At 38.8% G+C, this 27,903-nt stretch overlaps 1 protein-coding gene and 1 non-coding gene across 3 annotated transcripts in view; both read right to left on the reverse strand.

Annotated features, from left to right (window-relative positions):
* The window catches only part of ZMYM4 (zinc finger MYM-type containing 4), a 174,458-nt gene extending 164,706 nt beyond the window's left edge, over window positions 1–9,752 (reverse strand). For both annotated transcript variants that reach the window (XM_073792112.1, XM_033838187.2), the window contains exon 1: window positions 9,432–9,752. Coding sequence is in view for 1 of the 2 variants with exons in the window: in XM_033838187.2 (XP_033694078.1) it covers window positions 9,432–9,470 (39 nt within the window). In the remaining variant the exon portion in view is untranslated. The remainder of the gene's footprint in view (window positions 1–9,431) is intronic.
* Window positions 9,753–17,001: 7,249 nt separating this feature from the next.
* Window positions 17,002–17,108, reverse strand: LOC117310040 (U6 spliceosomal RNA). Its single transcript, XR_004524309.1, has one exon. It is a non-coding gene; the product is annotated as a U6 spliceosomal RNA (small nuclear RNA).
* Between the last annotated feature and the right edge of the window lie 10,795 nt (window positions 17,109–27,903).

Raw genomic sequence — 27,903 nt, forward strand, 5'->3', positions numbered from 1 at the left:
GATCCTTGTTAGAAAGGAGCAGAAAACTCAGCTGAATTGTGTTCTACTGTTAGGTAGAAGGCAGAACTTGGATGCAATGAACTTGGAGATTTCTAAGCAAAGTGTTGAGGTGAGCCTGGATACTCCTTGCTGCTTATAGGAAAAAGGGAAAGGAAAGAGGTAAACTGAAGAAGGAACCATTAAGCAAAAAGGAAACAACTCTTAATGATTTGAGCCTATCTAGATTGCAAAGGATGCTAAAATTAGGAAATCCATTATAAGAAAAGTGTGCTCTAGGGAGAGGGTGAAGGGTGTAGCTGGGCAACCACTTACTGAAGATACTGTGTGTGACTCATGGATCCAATTAATCATCTCAACTTAAGTCAGGAATAGAGATGGGGTTATCCAGGAAAGATCTGTGAAGAACTATCTTTTCTAACTGTGTGGATACCCTTAATATATAGAGGAGACTCACAGGTTTTTGAGCATTATTAAACCAGAAAAAACACGGCCAGACTGTTCTTAAAGGAACAGAGACTAGACAAAGTGGGGAAAAAAAAAACTGACTTCTGGAATTCTATGGGCAGGAAAGAGCTAATAAAATTACTCAGCTGCAAACAAGTGCTACTCTTCAAGAAAAAGAAAAATGACTCCAAAGACAGAGCCACAGACACAAAGGCAGAGGCTAGAGAAGCAGGCCCAAAACAGGGGTCTACAGTGCCTTCATGGACCCAGAGGGCAGAAGATCAAGTCACAGAGAATTATTCTCAGGTCTTGAGAATTATTCTCTTGTCCTTGTGGGTTCTGAACTTGATTAGGACTAGTGATCCCTTTATTCCTTCCATTTTCTTCCTTTTAGAAAAGCAATGTCCATGCTATGCTTGTCCCACCATTGTATTTTGGAAGTAGAAAATTTGTTTTCTGGTTTCACAGGTCCACAAATAAAGAGAAATTTTATTCCAGATGGATCATACCCAGAGTCACACCTATACCTAATTTAGATGGTTGAGATACTGAGATTTGGGACTTTTTTAGCTGATGATATTAGATGAGTTGGGCTTAAAAATTCACGTTGTAATGAGTTGAGATTTTCAGGGTGTTGAGATGAGGTGAATGTACTTTGCATACAGAATAGACATGAAGTTTGGGGACAAAAGGGAGGACTGTAGTGGGTTGAATTGTGGCCCCTAAAAGACATGTCCACACAGAACCTCAGAATGTGTGCAGAATGGGTTTTGCAGATGTAATTAAGGCAAGGATCTTGAGATGAGAGCATCCTGAATTAGGATGGACCCTAAATCCAATGAAGAGTATCCTTAGAAGACACTGAAAGACATAGAGAGAAGGCGGCAGTGTGAAGATGGAGGCAGAAACTGGAGTTATACTGCCACAAATCAAGGAACACAAATCAATCCACAAGAAGCTGGAAGAGGCAAGGAAGGATTCTTTCCTACAGCCTTCAGAGAGAACACTACCTTGCCAACACCTTATTTTCAGACAGTCAGCCTCCAGAACTGTGAGATAACAAATTTCTGTTGTTTTAAGCCAAGTTGGTAGTAATTTGTTATGGCAGCCTTCGGAAACTAATACAGACACCCACTGATCAAAAATTTGACAAATTTAAACATCAAAAAGAATACTAGGGGGCTTCCCTGGTGGCGCAGCGGTTGAGAGTCTGCCTGCCAATGCTGGGGATACGGGTTCGTGCCCCGGTCCGGGAGGATCCCACATGCCGCAGAGTGGCTGGGCCCGTGAGCCATGGCCACTGAGGCTGCGTGTCTGGAGCCTGTGCTCCGCAACGGGAGAGGCCACAACAGTGAGAGGCCCGCGTACCGTAAAAAAAAAAAAAAAAAAAAAAGAATACTAACCACAATAAATTTAAATATATAAACTATATTAAAATTCATGAGTTCACAGTGGTATCCCCTCCCAAACCTCAACTTTGGGATTTGCTAAGGTATCAATTCATTCTTCTGAAGACTGGTATACAAAGGGGAAAAAATAAGGATTTATTCTGCTTCTCCTGTATAAATGATTTGACAGGGTAACCAAATAATTGATAAAGGAACTCTTTATGAAAGAATTTCAGTGAATAAATATAGGAGAGATGATAGAAAATCACTCTTCTAATGAAATAGTGGATGTAGGCAACAATCATCAATGGCTGATAAATCCATTAGGTGAAAAGTTAAGAACTATGTTGGATTCTGCTGACAGAACCTAAACTGATCAATTTTAGTATCACTAAGTGTGACACATATAAAACAAATGAAATGGTAAATCTCATTTGGATAGTGATTTAAACAAACCAATTGTAAAAAGACATTTGAAGGATCAAAGAAATCTGAACTGGATTAAGGAACTCTTAATTTTGTTAGGTATAACAGTACTGTGGTTGTATTTTTCTTTAATTCTTATGTTAGAAATACATACAGAAGTACTTATAGATTAAATGATGTGATACCTGAGACTTCTTTGAAGTTATTTCATAGAAAGGAAGGAAAGAAGGGAGGGAGGGAGCAAGGAAAGAAAGGAAAGAAAGGAAAGAAAGAAAGAAAAAGAAAGGAAGGAAGAAGTTAGATGAAACAGGAATGGCAAAATATCGATAACTGTTTAGTTGCCTCCTAGAATGATGCAATTAAGAATTTGCAGCATCACCTAATAGAGTGACTATACGTCCTAATTAGTACAGGACAGTCCCAGTTCATGGCTATTGTCCCACTGTAATTATTAAATAGCACACCCTTTCATTCTTAAAATTGTCTGATGGGAAATAAATTATACAATCACTCTATTTATGAATTTTTCTTTCCAAAGAAACTGAACCTAAATCTCATAAAGCTCTACCAATTCAAGTTCTCAACCTTGGCTGCAGACTGAAATCACTTGGGAAACTTTTTAAAATACTGATGCCTAGAATCCACCCTATGAATTCTGATTTAATTGACCTAGGAATCAGGATATTTAAGAGCTCGCCACGTAATTCTAATGTTTCAGCCAAAATAGAGAACCACTGCTCTATATCTAACTATTTTGTGGAAAATATGAAGGGTAATTGAACGCGTTAAACACCACGAGAATTCGATCAGCCAAAACCAGAATGCGGTAAATTCTCCTGGACAAATAAGCTAGTTTTTTTAAACAAATAAATAGCATGAGAAAAAGTGCAGGGGCTATAGGGGACAGGGGATGGGGGGGATGGTTAAAGTTAACAGAAACTTAAGAGACATATAAACCAAATGAAATGGTAAATCTCATTTGGATAGCGACTTAAACAAACCAATTGTAAAAAGACATTTAAAGAATCAGAGAAATCTGAACTGGATTAAGAAACTCTTAATTTTGTTAGGTATGATAGTATTGTGGTTGTATTTCTTTTTAATTATCTGTTAGAAATACATACAGAAGTATTTATAGATTAAATGATGTGATACCTAAGATTTCTTTGAAGTTATTTAATCAAAGAAAGAAAGGAAAAGAGAAATGAAGGAAGAAGTTGGATGAGACAGGAATGGCAAAATGTTAATAACTGTTTAGTTGTCAAAACTGGGTATTAAGAACATGGGGTTTATTGTACCAATCTATATTTTATATTCTATATTGATATGGAATTGTGAAACAAAGTTTTTTAATTTTGCCTATAAATGTGTAGTATGCATGTGAGTGTATATATATAAATTTGTAAGACATTTTGGGAAATGTAAAGAAAGATGAACACATATGATCTTTGACCTCAAAGATTAGTGGGTAGCCTATATGTTGGACAAAAAAGGTTTGTTCAGGTACTGTCTTTGGTCAAAGGCAGGAAGGCAGCTAACTCAAGATTCTGGGAGGCCAGAACGATAAGAATGAAATTAAAATAACATTATAAGTATTCCCTAAGCATAAGAAAGGGAGTGTGGGTATATTATTGTTAAATACCAGAGGATGAACATAACCAGACTTTGAAAAGCCCATGCTCTTACTATTGGGTTGAGCCATATGAAAAGGCATTTCTGTACGTCAAATATTAGCAACTTTGTATGGTAGAGCCCAATACTATGTTAAAATGCTTTCTTTTTCTTTCTTTTGCTAAAATAATTACATACTGTTAACTCATAGTAAAATAATCAGAATATTTAAGGGAAATGTCAGTCTTTTTTAAAAAGTAGTAGTAGTTAGTCTTCTTTAAAAGTTGGTCTCCTAATACAGAACTCAAAAATATCTTCTAAATATCCAGAGAAATTGCAATTGTACATTTATCTATTTATATTCTCTTTAGTATATAATAAAATCATTCCATTTTCAAAGGAAGCACATAGCTTTATCTTTAAAATGAATCATAGTTTTAAAATATTTGGTATATATTTCTTAAAAATAAACATGTGAACTGCATATGTTTTAAGGTTATCTCATATATTCCATAGGCAGAAAGTTAATTTGATGCTTCCTGAGAAGTAATTTACATCGATTTGATTTAAATATAATTCAATGTTTTTTGTTTTGTTTCTTCCTGGTTTTTTTCGGGGGAGGCCGCACCGCGCAGCACGCAGGATCTTAGTTCCCCAACCACGGATCGAAGCCGGCGCCCTCTGCAGAGGAAGTGCGGAGTCTTAACAACTGGACCACCAGGGAAGTCCCTAATTCAATATTATTTTAACAACCAAAAATTCCAAATAATGAATTCTGAACCTATACTATTATTTACACATATTACTATATATCATATATATTAATAACTAATGTATGTTTTTTAATTACTGCATGTTATTATAATGAATTCTAACCTATACTGTTTATCAAACAGTACAGTTTTTCAAATGGTACTTGATCCTGGTTTAGCCTATTATATCATGACCTTGAGCTCTCTCTGTGCTGCGGTTTCCTCATTTATAAAATGGGACAATAATAGTAACTACTATTTATGGAATTAATGAGGATTAAAAAACATACTACATATAATATATTTAGAATGACTGGAAATTAAAATGTTTATAAATACCAGGTATTATCGTTATTTACAGAAGCCTCTGCTAGTTACAAGAGGGGCACTGTGAAAACAATACAGGATCACTGTCAACACTAGAATGGTCTCTTCGAAATGCTCTCTATACGAAGAGCCAATGCATTCTTAAAGTAGATAACTTACACTATGTACACATGATCTGCAAATATTTTTAATGATATGTACCACCATGTTTTTAAGCAACACATTTAGCCAAAAGATAAAAAGTTCATTAAGGAATTAAGAGGGATAAACCTTTTGCAATTATTTTATTATAAAATATTAAAATAACAGAAATCCAAAACAAAACTCCATAATTCCATCAGTAGTAAAGTCAATGTTTTCATTTGTTCATGTTATTTTCTATCCCTGTCAACATGCACTTTCAATTTTTACATACTTAAAATAACAAAGTAGATTACATTTTCACTTAATATTATACCCCAAGTATGTTTCCATTTTGCAAAATTCTGCCCCTTAGTCTCACTTTCCTTTCTCATCCCCACCTGCTGAAGGTAATCAATGGTAACAGCCTGACATGTGTCCTCCACAAGTTTCTCCAAGCTCATACATATACAAGTATAGACACATATGTGAGGAAGAAAGATCACTTTGTTTTTACAAATATGGAAGCATACTACTTATACATATGCTTTCTCTTTCTATTAAGCATGCCAAATACATATACCTCAAATTTAACATACAGAAAAGTTTAAGTATGAAAATGGACACAACTTACTAGACCAGGTAATAACACATACATTTACAAAAGTTATTATTATTTTGTATGTAACCTTTGAAAAGATAAAGGGATTTCACAAAAAAATATGGCCACCAGATTTAGTTAGATCTCATGCTTCTAACAGTTTATTATAATAACCATGCATAAAATAACCCCTCTACTTACAAGCCTACGCAATGAATTTTAAAACTTATTTCAGAAAATAAAAATTTTACAGTCTTTAAAAAACACATAAATAATATCTCAAAAGTATCCTGACTTTAAAGTAAGAGAGTGTGAGTGTGTGTGTATAATACTGGCTTTCAGGGACTTCCCTGGTGGTCCAGTGGTTAAGACTTCGCCTTCCAATGCAGGGGGTGCGGGTTTGATCCCTGGTCAGGGAGCTAAGATCCCACATACCTCATAGCCAAAAAACCAAAACAACATAAAACAGAAACAATATTGTAACAAAATTCAATAAAGACTTTAAAAATGGTCCACAACAAAATAAAAAACCTCAGTGTCTTAAAAAAAAAAAAAATATATTGGCCTTCATTTGAACTTGGTTCTTTCTAAGGCAGAGATGATAGATGGATGTAGTGCTCACCCACCCACATATTCAGCTTCCCCGTGTTCACAAACTGAGAGACTGGCATTCAGATATAGTCTGAATACAATCAAATCAATCTTACCTAATTAATACCTATTGTCCTAAGTGCCCACAAACATAAGACACCAGGCAGACCTACAAAGAGTTTAAGGTTGTTAACTCAATGGTTTTAAAACACACTCTCCCATCTAACCGTAATCCAGAACGATCACAAGATCCTTAAATCTGGATTATCAGAAGAGAATTTAGGGTGTAAAGGGTGATATGAAAGATAACTGAAGGTCCCAGAATTACAAACCAGATAACTTGGTACCCAAGCCATAGAGCCTCTAATGCAACAGGTAAACTTTTCTTACCAAAAATCCATTTTTGAGTTCCTATTATGTGAAGGTCATAGGTGTTGGAGATGCAAAAAGCATATAATGGCCCTACCCTTATGGAGTTCACAATATAGCAGAAGAGTCAGAATATATAATTCTAAATTATCATAAATACCATATACCACAGCACAATGCCTAGCATATAGTTCATGAACTAGCACAGGTACTCAACAATTTTTTGTGACTTATGATTATAAAAGTCAAAGGCAGTAAGCATCATAAATACAATACCATGTCATCAATGAAACTTCAGATTAAATAATCTAAACTTATTATCTAGGCCTAACTACCTCAAGGCAGACTATTTTATAAGATACTGTACTTTTGTACACAGTCCCCACTAATCTGCTTGGAGTACACATATGGAATCCACGTGGAGTTTAAGCACAGGCACAGACGAAAAATGAAGGAAAAAAGCACATGCACCATGTGTACCATTTAAGACAACTCTACTGAACATTCTAACCAAACTATCAAAACCAAAATGGATTATGGAGCCTAAAAGACACTGACTGTAACCTTCCTCCACAATGAAACTGGTAAAATAATGGGGAAAACCTGTACGAGTGCTCTGTATATTACATACTGTTAAAATATAATAAAAGTTTAGGGCTTCCCTGATGGCACAGTGGTTGGGAGTCCGCCTGCCGATGCAGGGGACACGGGTTCTTGCCCCGGTCCGGGAAGATCCCACATGCCGTGGAGCGGCTGGGCCCGCGAGCCATGGCCGCTGAGCCTGCGCGTCCGGAGCCTGTGCTCCGCAACGGGAGAGGCCACAGGAGTGAAAGGCCCGCGTACCGCAAAAAAAAAATAAAATAAAATAAAATAATAATAAAAGTTTAGACTGCTACCAGTGTGGCACCTTTTAAGTATATTAGAAGAGAAAGAAGTATTTAATATCTAGTTGAATTTGTTACCAAAGCACACAGATGTTTTCTAAAACATTCTATCTTATACTGTGAATGACAACAGCACTAGTATTAACTGGATTCAGAGACCTCCTTGAATAAACATTACACATCTAAAATAATTTATTCTTTATATTTTAATTGGGGGACCACATGCCATACGCCTTCACTCAAGCATAATGAGGATCCAGTTTAAAACTGGCTCACAGCATGAAGAACAATTTAAATTTTCAAAACACATGCATTCCATAACCAATATTTATACTAAGTGAACTATTTGGACATACTATCACATGGCTTAATTTGTCCTATGTATGAGGAAGATCTAATTATTGCATGAGGAAGATCTAAAATTTTATAAACCTAAGACTATCAACAATAAATTTTAATTGCTCAATACTACAGTGAAATGCATTAAAATAAGAACTGATGAATAAAGAGGTAAATGTGGATTAATACGTGATAAAACAAGTATAGTAAAATGTTAACGGTAGACTCTAGATGGTGGATACTATGGACACTCCCTGTAAATATTTTCAGCTATGTAGTTGAAAATATTTTCCTAATCAATTGTGGAAAAAATACTGCTTGACAATTCCCTCGTTATTTACCATTTAAGCTTTTAAGGAGAGAAACACAGATTTTAAAAACTATGTGGCATGCAAAACAAGCACCGTAGTTGGGACAAACATGGATTCAAATCCCAGCTCAACCTCTTAACTATCTGATCTTAACTATTTAACCCCTCTACGCCTACATTTCCTCATCTGCAAAATGTGTTTTACATAGTAAATGTGAGGTTTAATTCTTCCTATAAAGCACAGTGCCAGGCACATGGTAAGCACTCAAAATGTTAGTTGTATTATCTATATGAGATTGCTAACTTTATGATAAATCGAAAGGGCGTTCTCAATAAAGATTACGCAGTAATTTTTTAGGCAGTTAGCTTAACACTAACTTCATTTTGATACCATTCACAAAAAGGAAGATTCCTGGTAGTAAACTTACTGCTTAACACGCTAAGCGGGAGGGCGGCGGGGGGTAAAAGAAAAAATCTAAAAATACTGCTCAATCGACAGTACTGTATTATTCTCCATCTGAAAAAAAAAAAATCACTCAGAATTAAATAAGAAAAGTTTCAAGACAAACTTTAAAAGGCACTCAACAACTATGTGGAATTGGCTTCGCCTCTGCAGGTTGTTTGGGTACATCCTTGATATGACAAAACTTGTCACACTCTTCCCCGTTCTTAAATGTTGGTAAAGGGGCTAGACTAGAAAATGACATTCATAGTTGCCAAAATCTTTCTCATACATCAGGGCATGCCAACGACCCCACTTCTTCTCAGGTAAGAGCACCACCTCCACCTTGGTCTTGATAACGGTTGGTGGGGGGGGGAGTGGAAAGGAGGCAGGAAAATGAATTCGCGATGGTATCACCGAAGACCCCTCCACCACTCATTCCCGCCACCACCACCCCCACCTGACCTCTCTCCTGTTAAACTTCCAGACTCTGGTTCACCAAAGATGCACTTAAGTATCTGACACCTTCCCTCCCCTGACCCAAATAACCCACCCCCAGTGTTGGAAAAATAAAGAAACCCAAACAACAGCCCCCGCCCCTCCCCCTCCCAACCAGCAGCAAATCTTTGTCCCACCTGCCGAAGGACCACTCTAAGCGCGCTCCAGACCCAAGGTTGCCTCAGTCCTGCCCGCAACCTTTCCCCAACCGGGCCTCGGCGACCCCTCCACGAGACTACGCATGGCCCATTCCCGGCCCCGGCCCCGAGACGCGGCCCCCGCCCCGCCCCCCGCCGCCCGCCGCCCGAGTTCTGCCTCACCTCACCTACCCTCTTTCGGGGGCTGGACTCCACCTCTCTCTCCGCCATGTTGAGCCCCGCTCGGAACCACTGCGGCTCCCAGCGCTGTGGCGGCGGAACCTCTCGGGCCCCCGGCCCCCGCCCACACTGCAGGCACGGCCGCCTCGCGGCAGCTTCCCCGGACCTGGCCGAGCCTGGCGCTTACAGTGGGGAGGGGGCGGATGCCGCGCGCCGGGTCGGAGATCTTGAGATCCCACGGGTGCGCGCGTAGGCGGTAGGGCCTGCCCGGGAAAGGGGGGGGGGGCCGGGACTCGGGGGGTTAATGGCCTCCAAGGGGCCCCGTGAGTAGGATTATTTTCTCTCAGAGAAATTCCTCCGCCTGCGGTTTCTTAAAGGGATCACCAAACCAGCCCCTTGCGCGCGCCCTTGATGCGCAGGCGCACCCTAAGCCCCTCCTTCCTTTCCCACCAAGCCCCCGGTCCCGAGCGTGCGCGTTGAGTGGCCCAGGGTAGGCCAAATCCTGCAAGTCTTTTTGCAGCCAGCAGCTGCTCCCACTACTCAACTATGGCCGCTCCCTTAAAGGGACCATGACTCAGTGATGAAGGAGGAATGAAAGAAATTAGTAAAAGGGCTGTCTGGAGTATTGGGTGAAATGTCAGTGAGGGGTCCAGATCACCATCTTACACTTGACTGCAGAGATACCATTGTAAGGGGAAGATGGTGGTGAGCTGAGGTTCACAGTGGACCTCTGAATGTGAAGAATCCCAAGCAATGAGGGAACAAGCCAGTCATCTCAAGAAGATCCAGCTTGCCTGCCTTTAGACAGCCCGATCTGAAGCACAGGACATAGACTATTAAGGGCCAACTTTGATAGCCTAATGTCAAAGCCAAATCCTTTGGTGATTTTGAAGACTGAACAAACAACTGGAGATAATTTCCCCGGTAGTAATTTGTCCTTTGAATATCTAAATCGAGAAGGATCTCAGGAACCATCTACTGTGAAGTTCCCAATGGTAAAAGTGCAGCCTGGTCAGGGGAAGTAATTTGCCCCAAAGCATGTAGAGGTTGGTGTGAAATTAGAATCAAGACTTGAGTATCAACCCTCCAGGGTTTTCAATGCACCAAGCTGTCTTCGAAACAAGAAATAAATTCATTTTAATCTAGAAGATTAAAAATGAAAGTTCATGATATTTCAAGAATACTGTAATTATCCTCTGAAGATGTGTGATGGTTTGCAAATATTGTGTGTCCTCATTCACCTCCACCGAAGAAACTTTGAGAATCTGACTCAAAGCATGAGCATCTTATTCTCTAAGCAGAAAATTGGGAAGGAGATTTGGGTCTATCTTGCCCTGAAACCAGAGCTGAAGATGGCTGAAGAAAATGAGGGCTTGATCCATTCCTCTTCATCCATTCCAGTGCCCCACCCTCAGATGGAGAAAAATTGCCCTAATGGAGTTATAATGATAGCTTCGGGGCAATCATATAAGAAAGAAATACAAAGAATTTGCTTCCTGAAAGGCATTCCCCATGATGAGATATATTCAAATGCAAAGGAGCAACTCATAAAATTACAGGATAATGAGATAATAACTTTTGTGTGTCACTTTAACTTTTATATGTTACTTGGTAGCTGTTTTGAAACTAAGAAGTTTCCTAATCCATCACATTTTGCTGAAAACTCTCTGTAAGATTGCTAGAAGTTTCCATGCTGGTCTTTGCTTACTCTTGTTCACCTTTAATTTCACTTTTGGGTAGGAAAGAGGAGAGAAAGCCATAAATAAATAAATAAATAAGTGTTATCTTAGCCAGAATTTAAAAGACGCGTCAGACCCTTCAGTTCCATGTTAAGAACAAGAAGGAATTCAAAAGAGAAGCCAAGAGGGCCTCCCTGGTGGCGCAGTGGTTTAGAGTCCACCTGCCGATGCAGGGGACATGGGTTCGTGCCCCGGTCCGGGAAGATCCCACATGCCGGGAGCGCCTGGACTCGTGAGCCATGGCCGCTGAGCCTGCGCGTCCAGAGCCTGTGCTCCACAACGGGAGAGGCCACAACAGTGAGAGGCCCACGTACCGCAAAAAAAAAAAAAGGAGAAGCCAAGAAAAGATAGTTCCAGGGAATTTGGGTACATAAAAGGTCTAGTCATTTCCTTCTAATAAAATCTGGCGGCTTAAAATGGAGTTGCTAAATTTGAAGTGGAAATGGAGAAGCCATACGCCTGTTCACCCAGCTTCCCCCTTGCACTCATTGTTCTCCTTCTTTCATGCCCCCACTGTTAGAGAAATGTTCTGTTTCTCAGAATACAGTTTAAAGCCATTGATTTCCTCCACATTTTAAAGACGGAGCCACTGAGGCCCAGAGATAAGATGTGACTTGCTTGAGATCACACAAAGGATTAGGAACAATATCAGGACTGGAACAGAGCCTAGGGCTGTCTCCTATATCAGACTGTTTCTAGAGGTATTGGGAGTGTGCTGGGTCTTGAACAGTAGGCAGGATTTATGCATTCCAGGTAATATACAAGCATACCATGAGCATTCAGAGCAATCATCCATGTGGGGGGAAGGAGAGAATAGAAAACCACCACTTAGTGAGCACTGCAAGGTTAAGTGGTTTTTTTAAGTGACAGTCCAATATCATTCAGCAGAGAAGCCAAGTCAGAATTCAAAGCCTTTGTCTTTCTAGCTTATGCAAATATATCATAAACAGGAGGTTGCAGATTGGTGGTTTTGCAGACAAATTTTTCTCACAGTCATGTATTTGGTTTGCACCATGTACAGTTTAGTCAGGTTACTTGCTCTGTGTCTCAGTTTCCTCATCTGTAAAATAGGTTTTTGGGATAATTAGTTAATACCTCTAAGTCTCTTAGAACACTTTTGGTTCCTAACAGCAAAAGAGCATATTATTTTATATATTTTTATAATTTTTAAATTAAGATATTGATTATATGCCAACATTTAAAAAGGGATATTTCACATACTAATCCAATTTTCTGACTTCTCTTTAAAAAATGTAGAATATAATGGTGTAATATTTTGTGAATATCAAACTGATTGATTTTAATTTTCTTCTTTAAATTATGTTCCATTATAGACTATTGTCTGAAGTAGCTCTGAGACTTATTTCCCTAATCAGGAGAGACTAGAATAGGCTTAGTGGAGAGAAAAAGAATTTGCTAAATTTCCTTAATTCTGTTTAACCTATGAAGTTCACATCATAAGAATCTCATATTCTCCCACATTCCAGAGGAGATACTCCTTCCATCTAGGACAGCTCTGCCATGAACCTGTGACATAGGGAAGTAAAAGAAAAGCCTGACTCTTAATTAAAAGGTAGAGGGAAGAAGGAAGAGAGAGATAAGAGAGGCAACGATTGAGAGACACATGCCTTTGTCTTCCCACAGAATTCCATATACAAAATTAGATACAGGGTTCTGGAAGGAGCTCTGCAAGTGAGGGGCCCTTAGCTCCAGTGTGATATGGAATGTATCCAGAAGTTCCCAAACACCCTGTGGAGGAATAGGGAAGGTAGCCAAGAGAACTGGCTGGCAAGAATAGGGGGAGGTAGCTTTGAAGATCGGGCTGGGAACAAAAAGTAGTAACAGCCAGATCTCAGGAAGAACTGGTTTGCCCCCATGTTCTCAGCAAGCTTAGTGAGGCCAAGCTACAAGATAGACTGCTCGCGATGAACAGGTTGTTGAGCATCCAGAGAAGTCAGAGAATAGTACAAGGACACAAAATGGATCCAAGGTCTCAGGCTTCCTCAGCAATATAACGCTTCCTACACGCCAACAACGCTATTTTAGGGACATGTGCAGAAGCAGAGAGAAGTTGTAGGAAATACTTGGTGTTTCTTCCCCAAAGAGGTTATTACCTAAAGGAATTTCATCTGTCAGATTCAAATATGTCTTAAACAAAATTACATGCTTAGATATATTAAATAAATTCTGAGAATGTTAAGAAGAAAATAAAACAGGGTGCTGGGATAAAAAGTGACTAGAGTAGGACTACTTTAGTTATTTAGTTTCTGAACAACTTCTAAACCTTGGTTGTGGGAACATGAACAAGTACAACAGAAGGGGAGTTGGGCACCCTTCTTGTGGACTGCCACTTGTAGAGGGACACCTTCCTTCTTTCCCTGCTACCTGGTGGGACAGTTTCAAGAATTCCATAGTTATAAGGCTTGTAGAAGATCTTAATTTTCCTCCTCTCTATCCCCTGCCCTCACTGGAATACGAGGAGGAACAGTAATGTCTTGCTGTCTGTCTCTGGCTGCTCCCTTGAGTTTCTTGATGCCATAGGAACCTGTCTTCCCAGATAGAAATGATCTACCCTGTATAGACTCTTATGTGCCCTTGCTGGGAACTGGGACATAGTCAATTGATTCAAGGCTCATAAGAGAACAGATTCTTACATTATACAATGTAGGGGTTCTCTGTCAGCCACTGAGTGACCTTGGGCCAGTCACTTTACCTTTATGGGCCTCAATGTTATAATGTAAGGTGATTAGATTAGTTCAGATAGGGTCTCACTGGGAGCTCCAATTACTTGGTAATGACAGCTGGGGGCATTATGCAGAAAACATCTTTTGGGCCACATTTAGGTTCAGTAATTGATTAGTGATGTCTGCCACAGATGAGCCGGGGTGGAGGGGAGCTACATTGCCCATCACATATCCCATCCCTAAGTTAAATGCTCTACTAATTATTCCTAATTCTAGATTTCTTTGATTTTATAAACTCATGTGACTGCTGTTGAGATAAAGCAATTAAATTTCACTGTTTTAAGTATTTGTGGTTGTGTCAGTGGGAATGGAGAGAAGGAATGGAAAAAAAGTTGATCCTCCAATTTGACGCTGCCCTTTGCGTAATGAAGACTTAGAAATCTGGTCTATAGCTTTTCTTTGAAACAAAGCCTTTTAATTAGCTGAAGAAGAAAAACAAAACCTGGAGAAGGATTCTTTTGTTAAAGGATAACCCCTGTTTTTCTTGTCCTAAAATGGAGAAAATACTGCTTATCTCCTTTTCACATACCAGGCCATTGTGCAGAAAGTTCTGACTTAAAGAATGACCTTCAAATATTATTTTTAAAAAAATTAAATTAAAAAACAATTTAAAGATTCTCATTCTGAAATGAGGACAATGGAAAAACTAAAATTAAGCAAGTAATAAAATATATTTCTGTTCCTTTTTGAAAGAATAAAAAATAATAGTGAAAAGGACCATGGAAACTTTTCAGCTTCAAGGACTTATGTGCCTGAGGAGTGTAGTTCAGAGGACTGAATACATAAATATAAATATAATTAACATCTATCTACCAAAAATATTAGGAAAAAGGGTGACTATTCAGTTTAACGGGTAGTTAATATGTATGTTGTGCGTGAATTAATTTTCAAAAATTTAGAATACGAGAGTATAATTCACATAAAAAACTATTCAGACTACAATTTAATCTTGCTTTGGTGGTTTGAAGACATTCCAAGATTTTGCAGTGCTGCTGGGTCATCAAGTCAAACATACTAGCTCTCTAACAGAAGGTATGGGGGGCTGGGCTGACTCATTCCTGACTTACATCTTGACATACATTGGAGAAATAAGGGACATTTTGTTTGTCATTTTTCAAAAAAGTAGTATTCAGGAAATAGAGGAAAAATTGTTACTGATTTGAAGTTATTTGGATTCCTTATGACAAGTTTACTGTACCTTTTATTAACAGAATGTCCCCATTTTCAATTCAATTTTTTCAGAAGTGTCCTTTGTACAAATCTCCTATCACAGATATTTAGAAGGGTATAACGCCTAAACAATGAGTGCACATTGTATTGTCTTCATGTGAACAAGATATTTTCCCCATTTCCCTTCACAAAAAGTAACCCAGTAAGGCATGAATGTACTCCAGGTGTGTGAGAGAGGCTCAGAAGAGAGTCAGCTTTACAGGGCCTGGAAGATGGGAAATTTCCCTGGTGGAATTTCATCCACCACATAATTCATTGGCTGCCTCTATTGATATCTTCAGTCCAGACCTTTATCGGAGCTCTAGAACCTCATATCCACTGCATGATGATTTAACATAATTTATTTATTTGCAAGCCTGGCACATGCCAGAAATTAGGCACGTTATTAGGCACATTATCTTATAAATAAGATAATGACTGATATGGACATATAATTAGACAATTAAACTGGGTGGTAAGAGAGAAGTGAGTCCAGTATGGTAGGGAGCACAGAGGAAGGGTACCCAAGCTTTGTAGGCTCCAGTTATTACAAGTATGTTTCAACTTGAGCTCATTAACTTTGTTCCCACCCAAACTTATACTTCAAGAAACTAAAAGTTGATGAAATGCAAACTATGGGGACCTGACATGACTTGTGAGAACCTAAAAATCCTTTCAAGGCAACACTATACTATATGGGGAATTGTGGGTCAAGAGAGTTCTTTTTAAGATGGGGTTCATTAAAGCATATTAAAAATAGTAAAGCATCACCAAACATATTAGAAAGGTCAAATGGACCACACAACATCAAAGACCTCTGCCTCCAAGATGGCACAAGCTATGGAGACAAGGCTGAAAGAGCAAATAAAGGCCAGGAAGTGGATGATGAGGTGGGTCAAAAAGAGGAAATCATGCATCATGGGGTCAAGCCATCTTTAGAAGCCAATGCTCCATCCAACATTTAATCTTTGGGAAATGCATTCTGTAGAGTTGTCATAGTTATTGGCTTCTTTCAGTGAAAGAAGGTAAATATCACTGTACTGCTGCTGGTATAAACCTTGTTCTTCAGGTCATAGCAGAGGGGGTAAAATTCAAGACTAACAAGGATATATTAAAGGTGAGCATATTTAACACTGATGAGTTAGGTATTTTGAAATTTCAGAAAGAAAAGATCAATGGCATAGCCTGGCAAGTGGCAATAATTGTCGTAGGCTAGCTGAATAATTATGAGATATTTTTATTTTCTACCATAACAATAACGATAATAACATTGCTTTCAATAATATGAAAATTATTTTTCAAAAGGAAAGTTCCAAAGGCTTATATTTTATTTTATTTTATTTATTTATTTGCGGTACGCGGGACTCTCACTGCTGTGCCCTCTCCCATCGTGGAGCACAGGCTCCGGACGTGCAGGCCCAGCAGCCATGGCTCATGGGCCCAGCCGCTCCGAGGCATGTGGGATCCTCCCAGACCGGGGCACGAACCCGTGTCCCCTGCATTGGCAGGTGAACTCTCAACCACTGCACCACCAGGGAAGCCCAAAGGCTTATATTTTAAAAATATTTTTTTTATTTATTTGGCTGCACCGGGTCTTAGTTGTGGCACATGGGATCTTCATTGCGGCATGCAGGATCTTGAATTGCAGCACGTGGGATCTTTTAGTTGAGGCATGTGGGCTCATAGTTGTGGCATGTGGACTCTTTGTTGCGGCACGCAGACTTCTTAGTTGCGGCATGCAGACTCTTATCTGTGGCTTGCATGCAGGATCTGGTTCCCCAATCAAAGCTCGAACCCAGGCCCCCTGCATTAGGAGTGTGGAGTTTTACCCACTGGACCACTAGGGAAGTCCAACTCAATGGGATTTTGTTTTGTTTTGTTTTGTTTTTTTAAAATATGGAACGCTTCACAAATTTGCGTGTCATCCTTGCACAGGGGCCATGCTAATCTTCTCTGTATCATTCCAATTTTAGTATATGTGCCGCCGAAGCGAGCACTCAATGGGTTTTATAAATTGTGATAAAACACACATAATATAAAATTTACCATTTTAAGTGTACAAATGGTATTAAGTACATTCGCATTGTTCTGCAACCATCACAACCGTCCAATTCAGGAATTCTTTTCATCTTGCAAAACTGAAATTCTGTACCTAGTAAACAATAATGCCCAATTGCTTGATGAATTTTTAAAACATCAAACCGCTCTCAGGTCAATAAATAAAATACTACCAGCCTCCTTAAAGCCCTTCTAACTCTCTCCTTTTAGTAACTAAACTCACACACAAGGGGGTGATTTTTAGCTGGGTTGCTTCTAACTATGACAATTAGATAAAATAATGGTATCTTACTGTTAACTTAATTCCTTTGAATTAGTTAAGGAGGCTGAACTCTTTAAAATATGACTTTGACCATTTGCATTTCTTCTTTAGAAATTGGTATTACATTATCTTATTTAATCCTCACAAAACATAGTGAGATAAAAATAAATGAAGCCAAGACTTGTTTCTTTGAAAAGATCAACAAAAGTGACAAAACGTTAGCTAGATTGACTAAGAAAAAAGAGAGACGATTCAAATAACTAAAATGAGAAATGATAGTGGGGACATTACTACTGACACCACAGAAATAAAAAATATTATAACAGAGTACTATGAACAATTATACGCCAACAAATTGGATAACCAGATGAAATGGATAAATTCCCAAACACACATAACCTACCAGGACAAAATAATGAAGAAAAAAACCTGAACCAGTTAGGAGATTGGATCAGTAATAATAAGAAAACCCTCAACAAAGAAAAGCCCAGGACCATATGTCACCACTGGTGAATTCCACCAAACATTTACAGAATTAACAACAATCCTGCTCAATCTCTTCCAAAAAGTTGAAGAGGAGAGAATACTTCCTAATGCATTCTATTAGGTCAGCATTACCCTAATGACTAAGCCAGACAAAGAGACTACGAGAAAACAAAACTATAGACCAATATCCCTTATGAAAACTAAAGCAAAAATCTTCAACAAAATACTAGCAAACTAAATTCAATGGCATACTAAAAGGATTATACACATGACCATATAGGATTTAGTCCTAGAATGCAAGGATGGTTCAATGTATGAACATGGTTCAATGTATGAACATCAATCAATGAACATCAATCAATCAGCACCACATTAACAGAATAAAGAAAATAAACCACATGATCATCTCAAGCGATGCAGAAAAAGCATTTGACTAAATATAACAAACTTTTATGATAAAAAAACATTCAACAAACAAGGAATAGAAGGACAGTATCTCAATATAATAAAGGCCACATATGAAAACCCACAACAAACAGCATACTCAATGGTGAAAGACTAAAAGCTTTTTCTCTAAGATCAGAAACAAGACAAGGATGACCCTTTACCACTTATATACAATAGAGTAGTGGAAATCCTAGTTGGAGCAATTAGATAAGAAAAAGAAATGAAAGGCATCCAAATTGGAAAGGAGTAAGTAAAATTTTCATAGATGATTTTACAGACACATAATCTTAAATGTGGAAAACTCTATAGATTACAAACACACATACATACACACAAACTGTTAGACCTAATAAATGAATTCAGCGAAGTAACAGGATACAAAGTTAACACAAAAATCAGTTACATTTCTGTACACTAACAATGAATAATCTGAAAAGGAAATTACAAAAACAATTCCATTCACAATAGCATTAAAAAGAATACAATACCTAGAAATTAATTTAACCAAAGAGGTAAGACTCATACAATGAAAACTACAAAACATTTCCAAAAGAAATTAAAGAAAACATGAATAAATGAAATCATATCCCACGTTCATGGATTACAAGACTTATTAATGTCAAAATGTCACTACTATCCAAAGAGGTCTACAGATTCAATGCAATCCCTATCAAAATCCCAATGACCTTTATGCAGAACTAAAATAACTCACCCTAAAATTCGTCTCAAATCTCAGGGAACCTGGAATAGCAAAAACAGTCCTGAAAGAGAAGAACAAAGCTGAAGGACTCAGACTTCCTGATTTTATTATTTTTTTATAAATTTCATGTTTTTTATTTATTTATTTATTTTTGGCTTCATTGGGTCTTCATTGCTGCACGCGGGCTTTCTCTAGTTGGGGTGACGGGGCTAATCTTCATTGCAGTGCGTGGCCTTCTCATTGCAGTGGCTTCTGGTTGTTGTGGAGCATGGGCTCTAGGTGCGCAGGCTTCAGTAGTTGTGGCACATGGGCTTAGTTGTTCCGCGGCACATGGGATCTTCCTGGACCAGGCTCAAACCCGTGTCCCCTGCATTGGCAGGTGGATTCTTAACCACTGCGCCACCAGGGAAGTCCCATACTTCCTGATTTTAAAATTACAAAGCTACAGTGGTGACCTAAATGGGAAGGAAATCCAAAAAAGAGAGGATATATGTATATGTATAGCTGATTCATTTTGCTGAACAGTAGAAACTAACACAACGTTGTAGAGCAACTATACTCCAATAAAAATTAATTAAAAATAAATAAATAAAATTACAAAGCTACAGTAATTAAAATACTGTGGTACTGACATAAAGACAGACATATAGACCATTGCAGTAGAATAGGGAGCTCAGAAAAAAGCTCTCCTATAAATGGTCAAATGATTTTGACAAGAGTGGGCCAAGACCATTCAACAGGAAAGGGATAGTCTTTTCAAGAGATGGTGTTGGGAAAACTTGATATCCACATGCAAAAGAAAAAGAAGTTTAAACCCCTACCTTACACTGTATTAAAAATTAACTCGAAGTGGATCACAGACCTAAACATAAGAGCTAAAACTATAAAACCCTTAGAAGAAAACATAAGGGAAAAACTTCATGACATTGCACTTGGCAACCATTTTTTGGACATGACACCAAAAGCACAGGCAACAAAAGAAAAAAAATGAGATAAGTTGGGCTTCATCAAAGTTCAAAACATTTTTTTTTTTTTTGCGGTACACGGACCTCTCACGGTTGCGGCCTCTCCCGTTGCGGAGCACAGGCTCCGGACGCGCAGGCTCAGTGGCCATGGCCCACGGGCCCAGCTGCTCCGCAGCATGTGGGATCTTCCCAGACCAGGGCACGAACCCGTGTCCCCTGCATCGGCAGGCGGACTCTCAACCACCGCGCCACCAGGGAAGCCCCCAAAGTTCAAAACTTTTATGCATCAAAGGATACTATCAACAGAGTGAAAAGGCAACCCACACAATGGGATAAAATATTTGCATATCATTTGATATCCAGAGTACATAAAGAACTCCTGGGCTTCCCTGATGGCACAGTGGTTAAGAATCCGCCTGCCAATGCAGGGGACACGGGTTTGAGCCCTGGCCCGGGAAGATCCCATATGCCGCGGAGCAACTAAGCCCAAGCGCCACAACTACTGAGCCTGCACTCTAGAGCCCGTGAGCCACAACTATTGAAGCCCACGTGCCTAGAGCCCATGCTCTCTTGCCCATGCAGCAAGAGAAGTCACCGCAGTGAGAGGCCCGCGCACCGCAATGAAGAGTATCCCCCACTTGCCACAACTAGAGAAAGCCTGTGCGCAAAAACAAAGACCCAACGCAGCCAAAAATAAATAAATAAAAAATTTTAAGAAAACCTCCTACAGTTCAACAACAACACCACAAAACAATTTTAAATAATTAGTAAAGGTGGGAGTTCCCTGGTAGCCTAGTGATTAGGATTCCAGGCTTTCACTGCTGAGGCCCAGGTTCAATCCCTGGTCAGGGAACTGAGATCCAGCAAGCCGTGTGGGGTGGCAAAAAAAAAAAAAAAAAAAGGTAAAGGATTTGAATTTCTCCAGAGAAGATATGCAAATGGCCAATAAGCATAAAGAAAGGTGCTCAACCATATATACACTACTATGTATAAAATAGATAACTAATGAGAACCTACTGTATAGCACAGGGAACTCTACTCAGTGCTCTGTGGTGACCTAAATGGGAAGGAAATCTAAAAACGAGGGGATATATGTATATGTATAACTGATTCACTTTACTGTACTGCAGAAACTAACACAACCTTGTAAAGCAACTATACTCCAATAAAAATTAATTTAAAAAAAGAAAAGGATTGGAAAATGCAAATCAAAACCACAATAAGATATCACTGCATACACATTAGGATGACTATTATAAAAAAATAAAACAGAAAATAACACGTGCTGATGAGGATGTAGAGAAATTGGAACCCATGTACATTGCTGGTAGGAATGTAAATGGTGCAGCCACTGTGGAAAAGGGTATTGCAGTTCCTCAAAAAATTAAACATAGAATTATTAAATGATCCAACATATCTACTTCTGGATATATACCCCAAAGAAATGAAAGCAGGGATTTGAACAGATATTTGTATACCCATGTCCATTGCTGCATTATTCATAGTAACCAAAAGGTAGAAGCAACCCAAGTGTCTATCAACAGATGAATGGGTAAACAAAAGGTGGTATATCCATATAATAGAATATTATTCAGCCTTTAAAAGGACAGAAGGGCTTCCCTGGTGGCACAGTGGTTAAGAATCCGCCTGTCAATGCAGGGGACATGGGTTTGAGCCCTGGTCCGGGAAGATCCCACATGCCATGGAGCAACTAAGCCTGTGCACCACAACTACTGAGCCGGTGCTCTAGAGCCCGCAAACCACAATTACTGAGCCTGCACATCACAACTTCTGAAGCCTGCGTGCCTAGAGCCCATGTTCTGCAACAAGAGAAGCCCCTGCTCACCACAACTAGAGAAAGCCCGCACGTAGCAACGAAGACCCAACACAGCCAAAAATAAATAAATAAAATAAATGAATTTATTTTTTAAAAAATGGACAGAAATTTTGACATACAGTACATGGATGAACCTTGAAGAATTATGATATATGAAAAAAGCCATTCACAAAAGGACAAATATTGTACAATTCCACTTGTATGAAGTATCTAGCGTAGCCCAAATCATAGAAGCAGAAAGTAGAAAGGGGATTGACAGGGGTTGGGGGAAGAGGAGAATGCAGATTTAGTGTTTAATGGGTACAAAGTTTCAGCTGGGGAAGATGAGAATGTTCTGGAGATGGATGATGGTAATGGTTGCACAGTGATATAAGTGTACTAAATGCTATAAAACTGTACACTTTAAAAAAATGGTTAAAATGGGGATTTCCCTGGTGGTCCAGTGGGTAAGACTCCATGCTCCCAATGCAGGGGGCCTGGGTTCGATCCCTGGTCAGGGAACCAGATCCCACATGCATGCCACAACGAAGATCCTGTGTGTCACGACTAAGACCTGGAGCAGCCAAAATAAATAAATAAATATTTTAAAAATGAAGAAGAAATTGGGACTGGGATATGGTTATTAAAAAAGTGGTTAAAATGGTAAATTTATGTTATATACACTTGACCACAATAAAAAAAATGAAGTAAACAAATTTCCTATTTTATAGATTAAAAAAATAAAGTCTATCAAGATTAAGTGACTTTACACAGCTAGGAATTGGAAATGGTATTCCAATACAAGCCTTTTTAACACCAAAGCTTATGTTCTTACTATTACTACATCAGTGTTTGTTTAAGGTAAAAGTTTGATACAGTGAAATGCATAAATCTAAAGTGTACAATTTAATGAATTTTGATAAGTTAATATACCCTTCTAACCAGCACCCCAATCAAGATAAAGCACATTTCCATGAACCCAGAGAATGCCCTTATGCCCCCTTCCACTCAACCTCCATTCTCTATGTCTGCATCTTTATTCCTGTCCTGCAGCTAGGTTCATCAGTACCATTTTTTTTTTGATTCCATATATATGTGTTAGTATATGGTATTTGTGTTTCTCTTTTTGACTTACTTCACTCTGTATGACAGACTCTAGGTCCATAGGTCTATCCACCTCAGTACAAATAACTCAATTTTGTTTCTTTTTATGGCTGAGTAATATTCCATTGTATATATGTGCCACATCTTCTTTATCCATTCATCTGTTGATGGACACTTAGGTTGCTTCCATGTCCTGGCTATTGGAAATAGTGCTGCAATGAACATTGTGGTACATGTCTCTTTTTGAATTATGGTTTTCTCAGGGTATATGCCCAGTAGTGGGATTGCTGGGTCATATGGTAGGTCTATATTTAGTTTTATAAGGAACCTCAATACTATTCTCCATAGCAGCTGTATCAATTGACTTTCCCACCAACAGAGCAGGAGGGTTCCCTTTTCACTACCCCCTCTCCAGCATTTTTTTAATCTTAAAGCGAGACAATCCTTTTATTTCTCCAGCATTTATTGTTTCTAGATTTTTTTGATGATGGCCATTCTGACTGGTATTTGGTGATAACTCATTGCAGTTTTTTGTTGTTGTTTTTTTTTGTGTGTGTTACGCGGGCCTCTCACTGTTGTGGACTCTCCCATTGCGGAGCACAGGCTCCGGAAGCGCAGGCTCAGCGGCCATGGCCCATGGGCCCAGCCGCTCCGCGGCATGTGGGATCTTCCCGGACCGGGGCACAAACCCGTGTCCCCTGCATCAGCAGGCGGACTCCCAACCACTACGCCACCAGGGAAGCCCCTCATTGTAGTTTTGATTTGCATTTCTCTAATAATTAGTGATGTTGAGCATCTTTTCATGTGCCTCTTGGCCATCTGTATGTCTTCTTTGGTGAAATTTCTATTTAGGTCTTCCACCCATTTTTTAATTGGGTTGTTTGTTATTCTTTCTCTTACTGATGGACATTTGGATTGTTTCCTGTTGTTGGCTCTTAAGAATAAATCTACTCTAAACATTTTTTCACAACTCTTTGTATGGATATATTTTCATTTCTTTTCTCATGTGACTTGCTTTCATTACAGGGGCAATAGCAAACTTGATACAAACAACTGAAAATTTGCTTTTGTAATTTTAATTCTTCTCTAACCTTGTTACTACCATGGGAACAAACACGGGCTAGCCTGCTGAAAGATGAGAGACCATGTGGAGTGAAGCCAAGTCATCCCACCTGAGGCCTCTCTAGACTAGCCAACCCCCAGGCAATTTGACAGGTGTTATGGATTCATGAACAACTCCAACTGAGATTGGCCTAGCCCAGCCCTGGTCAGAAGAGCTGCCCAGGTGACCCCTAGAGTCATGACAAATAATAGATGGTAGTTCCTTTAAGCTGCTGAGTTTTGGGATGGTTTGTTATACAGAATTATTGTGGCGATAGATAATTTACACACATCTGTACCAGTTTTCTACCACTGCATGACAAATTATCAGAAACTTAGTGGATTAAAACAATACATTCATTATCTCAGTTTCTATGGGTCAGAAATCTGGGCATGGGTAAGCTAGGTCCTCTGCTCTGTTCTTATCAAGCTGAAATCAATATGTCAGCCAGGACTTTGATGTCATCGGAGGCTAAGGGTCCTCTTCCAAGCTTGCTGCTTGTTGGCTGAATTCAATTTCTTCTAGTCGTAGGATTGAGGCCCTCAGCTCTTAGAGGCCAACCACCATGTCCTGCTACACAGACCTCTCTATAACATAGCAACTTGCCTCTTTAAAGCCAACAGATGAGCATCTCTGGTGCTTCAAATCTTTCTGACTTCTCTTTCTGAGCTCTAGGCCCCTTTTCAAAGAGCCCAGCTGATTAGGTCAGGCCCACCCAGGATAATCTCCCTTTTAGTTACCTTAAAGTCAACTGATGAGAAACCTTATTACATCTCCAAAATCCCTTCACTTCTGCTATATAAAATAACCTAATGACAAAATTATATCCCATCATATTTACAGGTCCCACCCATCCTTAAGGGTAGGGATTTTATAGAATGTGTACACAAAGGGATGGAAATTTGGGGAGCCAATTTGGAACCCAAGATATGCAAACAATTTTTAAAGATAAAGAAATATATCAGTTAAGCAATGAAAATAGGTTTATGTAATATTATATACTGTAGGACTTCCCTGGTGGCACAGTGGTTAAGAATCCACCTGCCAATGCAGGGGACACATGTTCAAGCCCTGGTCCGGGAAGATCCCACATGCCGCAAAGCAACTAAGCCTGTGGGCCACAACCACTAAGCCTGAGTGCCACAACTACTGAAGCCCCCTTGCCTAGAGCCAGTGCTCCACAAGAGAAGCCACTGCAATGAGAAGCCTGCACACTGCAATGAAGAGTAGCTCCTGCTTGCCGCAACTAGAGAGAAAGCCCACGTGCAGCAACAAAGACCCAACTCAGCCAATAAATAAATAAATAAATAAATGTTATAATGGTGTATCTTATAATATATAATATATAATAACGTATATTAATTATATCATATATAAATTATATATAATTATATTGTATAATCTATTATGCAATAGGTTATACAATATACATACAATTATATAATGGTATATATATTATAATTATAATATGATTTATAACATATATAATTATTTTCACTCAAAAATCATAGTTATATGTTATACCATATTATATATATAATGGTACACAATTGTAATATAATATATAATTGTAAATATATACCATTATATGGTATATTACATGTTATACATTACATACTATAATATATAACATATAATTACAATATAATATATACCATTGCCTAATATAATATGAAGTGTACCATGTAATATACCATATTAATCTTCAAATAAACAGCTATTTGCAAGTTAGTATCTTTTGTACATAAAATATAATTCAATTAATTTTTAAACTTATCAAAGGAAGAAGAGAAGACTTGACTGTGAGAGGTGGTTGGTGGAGGAGTGGTACAAGGAAGTTATTCTTTAGAAGATGTACTCTTTTCTTGCCCATTTTCACCAATTTTTCAATCTTTTAGGAGCCCATGGTTTTTTGTTTTTTGTTTTATTTGGCTGTGTTGGGTCTTTCTTGCTGCACGCGGGCTTTCTCTAGTTGCAGCCAGCGGGGGCTACTTTTCGTTGCTGTGCGTGGGCTTCTCATTGCGGCGGCTTCTCTTGTTGTGCAGCACGGGCTCTAGGCACGCGGGCTTCAGTAGTTGCAGCACATGGGCTCAGTAGTTGTGGCTTGTGGGCTCTAGAGCACAGGCTCAGTAGTTGTGGTGCATGGCATGTGGGATCTTCCCAGACCAGGGCTCAAACCCGTGTCCCCTGCACTGGCAGGCAGATTCTTAACCACTGTGCCACCAGGGAAGTCCCTAGGAGCTCATGGTTTTCTTGCACATAAACTGCATTTAAAAATAAATTTATAACAAGAAAAACTACCTCTAGAACAAAATAAAGGCTAAATCCAAAAGCGCTTTGAAAAATGGAAATGACATAAACACATCTGACTGATCATAGGAGATGCTTCATTTTTCTCACTTGGCGTACATATGCAAAACAAAACAAAACATTTGTGTTCATCTAAATCTAGAGCACAATTCAAATGTGTTCATATGATATTCTCTAAATCTGCTGTGCCAAATAAAGTGGTGAGTGTATCTTTACCTAAAGCCATAGTATTGAAATATTATATGATAAAAAGAGAGGATACTACTTTTTAAGTGAAAAAAATTGTAACACCGGGGAAAATGAGTCATTCACTGAAGAATGGAATAATTTTTTAAGAGCCATTGTGGCAAAAACTCGTTATCTGAACGATCTTTATGGGAAGTAAATCTATATTCCTCCCTCCTTAACTCCAGATGTAAAGTTCTTACTGTCAATTTACTGAACTGATAGTTCCCATATCTAATCAATACGACAGTTGAGCTGCCATATACTAATTTAAATCTCATTACTAGATACTGAGGATGAAAGTGAGGTTTAGAAAGTTGAAGTAACTTGTTCAAGGTCATACAGGTTGGAATTAGCAGAGTTGGGTTTTGAATCCAAGTCTGTTCAAGTCCACAGCCTGATCTCTTAGCCTCTTCTGCCAGTCTAAAGCTTGGCATTTGGTATATGGGAAGAAAAACATTTCTGGAATATAAGAACAGCTTACGTTCAAGGCCACCTCTCCCAGTTAATAGATGTTCAGCCTTAGGCAAGTTTCTTAACATTGAAGAGGCTATTTTGTCCCTATCAAACAGGGAGAGTAATTCCTACCTTGTACAGTTATTTTATTTGTTGGTTTGAATTCAAGAGACGATGTTGGTGAAAAACATATTTAGTAAATTATAGGTGCATCCTCCATAAATGATAGAAGCATCTGAGCCTGAAACTCATGATTTCTCATCCCCTCTCTACCACCCCCATAAACCTGCTCCTTATTTTTTGTTTCTTTCAAGGTTATGGCAACCATCAGTCACTCTGTCTGGAAAACTAAATCATCTTTAATGCCTCTTTGTCTTTGCTTTCAGCCCCATCACCACCCATACCTTCAAAATCAAACCAGTTATCAGAATCAATCAATTCCACTTTTACAATGTCTGTCCTGTCTCCACCTCTCCATTTAATTGCATCAATCATAGATAAGACCCTCGCCAACTGTCACTGAAACTATCTTCTCTTTCTTAATTATTTAAGTAAAATTTTGAATAATAATACATATATATCTGATGGGAAATGTTTTAAGGTTATATAGGTTATATATAGGTTATATAAGTAAAAAGTAAATCTCCCTTCCACTATTGTCTCCCAGCCATCTATCTCCACGTCAGAGGCAGCCACTCTTACAAGTTTCTTGTATATCTTTTCAGAAGCTACAAATCTACCACACACACACATATTTTTCACACGTGATAGCACACTATGCCCATTGCTCTCAACCTTTTTTTTTTTACTAACAATATATTTTGGAGATAGTTCTATATTTGTACCCATAAAACTGATTCA

This window comes from Tursiops truncatus, chromosome 1 (assembly GCF_011762595.2).
Source record: "Tursiops truncatus isolate mTurTru1 chromosome 1, mTurTru1.mat.Y, whole genome shotgun sequence".
NCBI classification, from domain to species: domain Eukaryota; kingdom Metazoa; phylum Chordata; class Mammalia; order Artiodactyla; family Delphinidae; genus Tursiops; species Tursiops truncatus.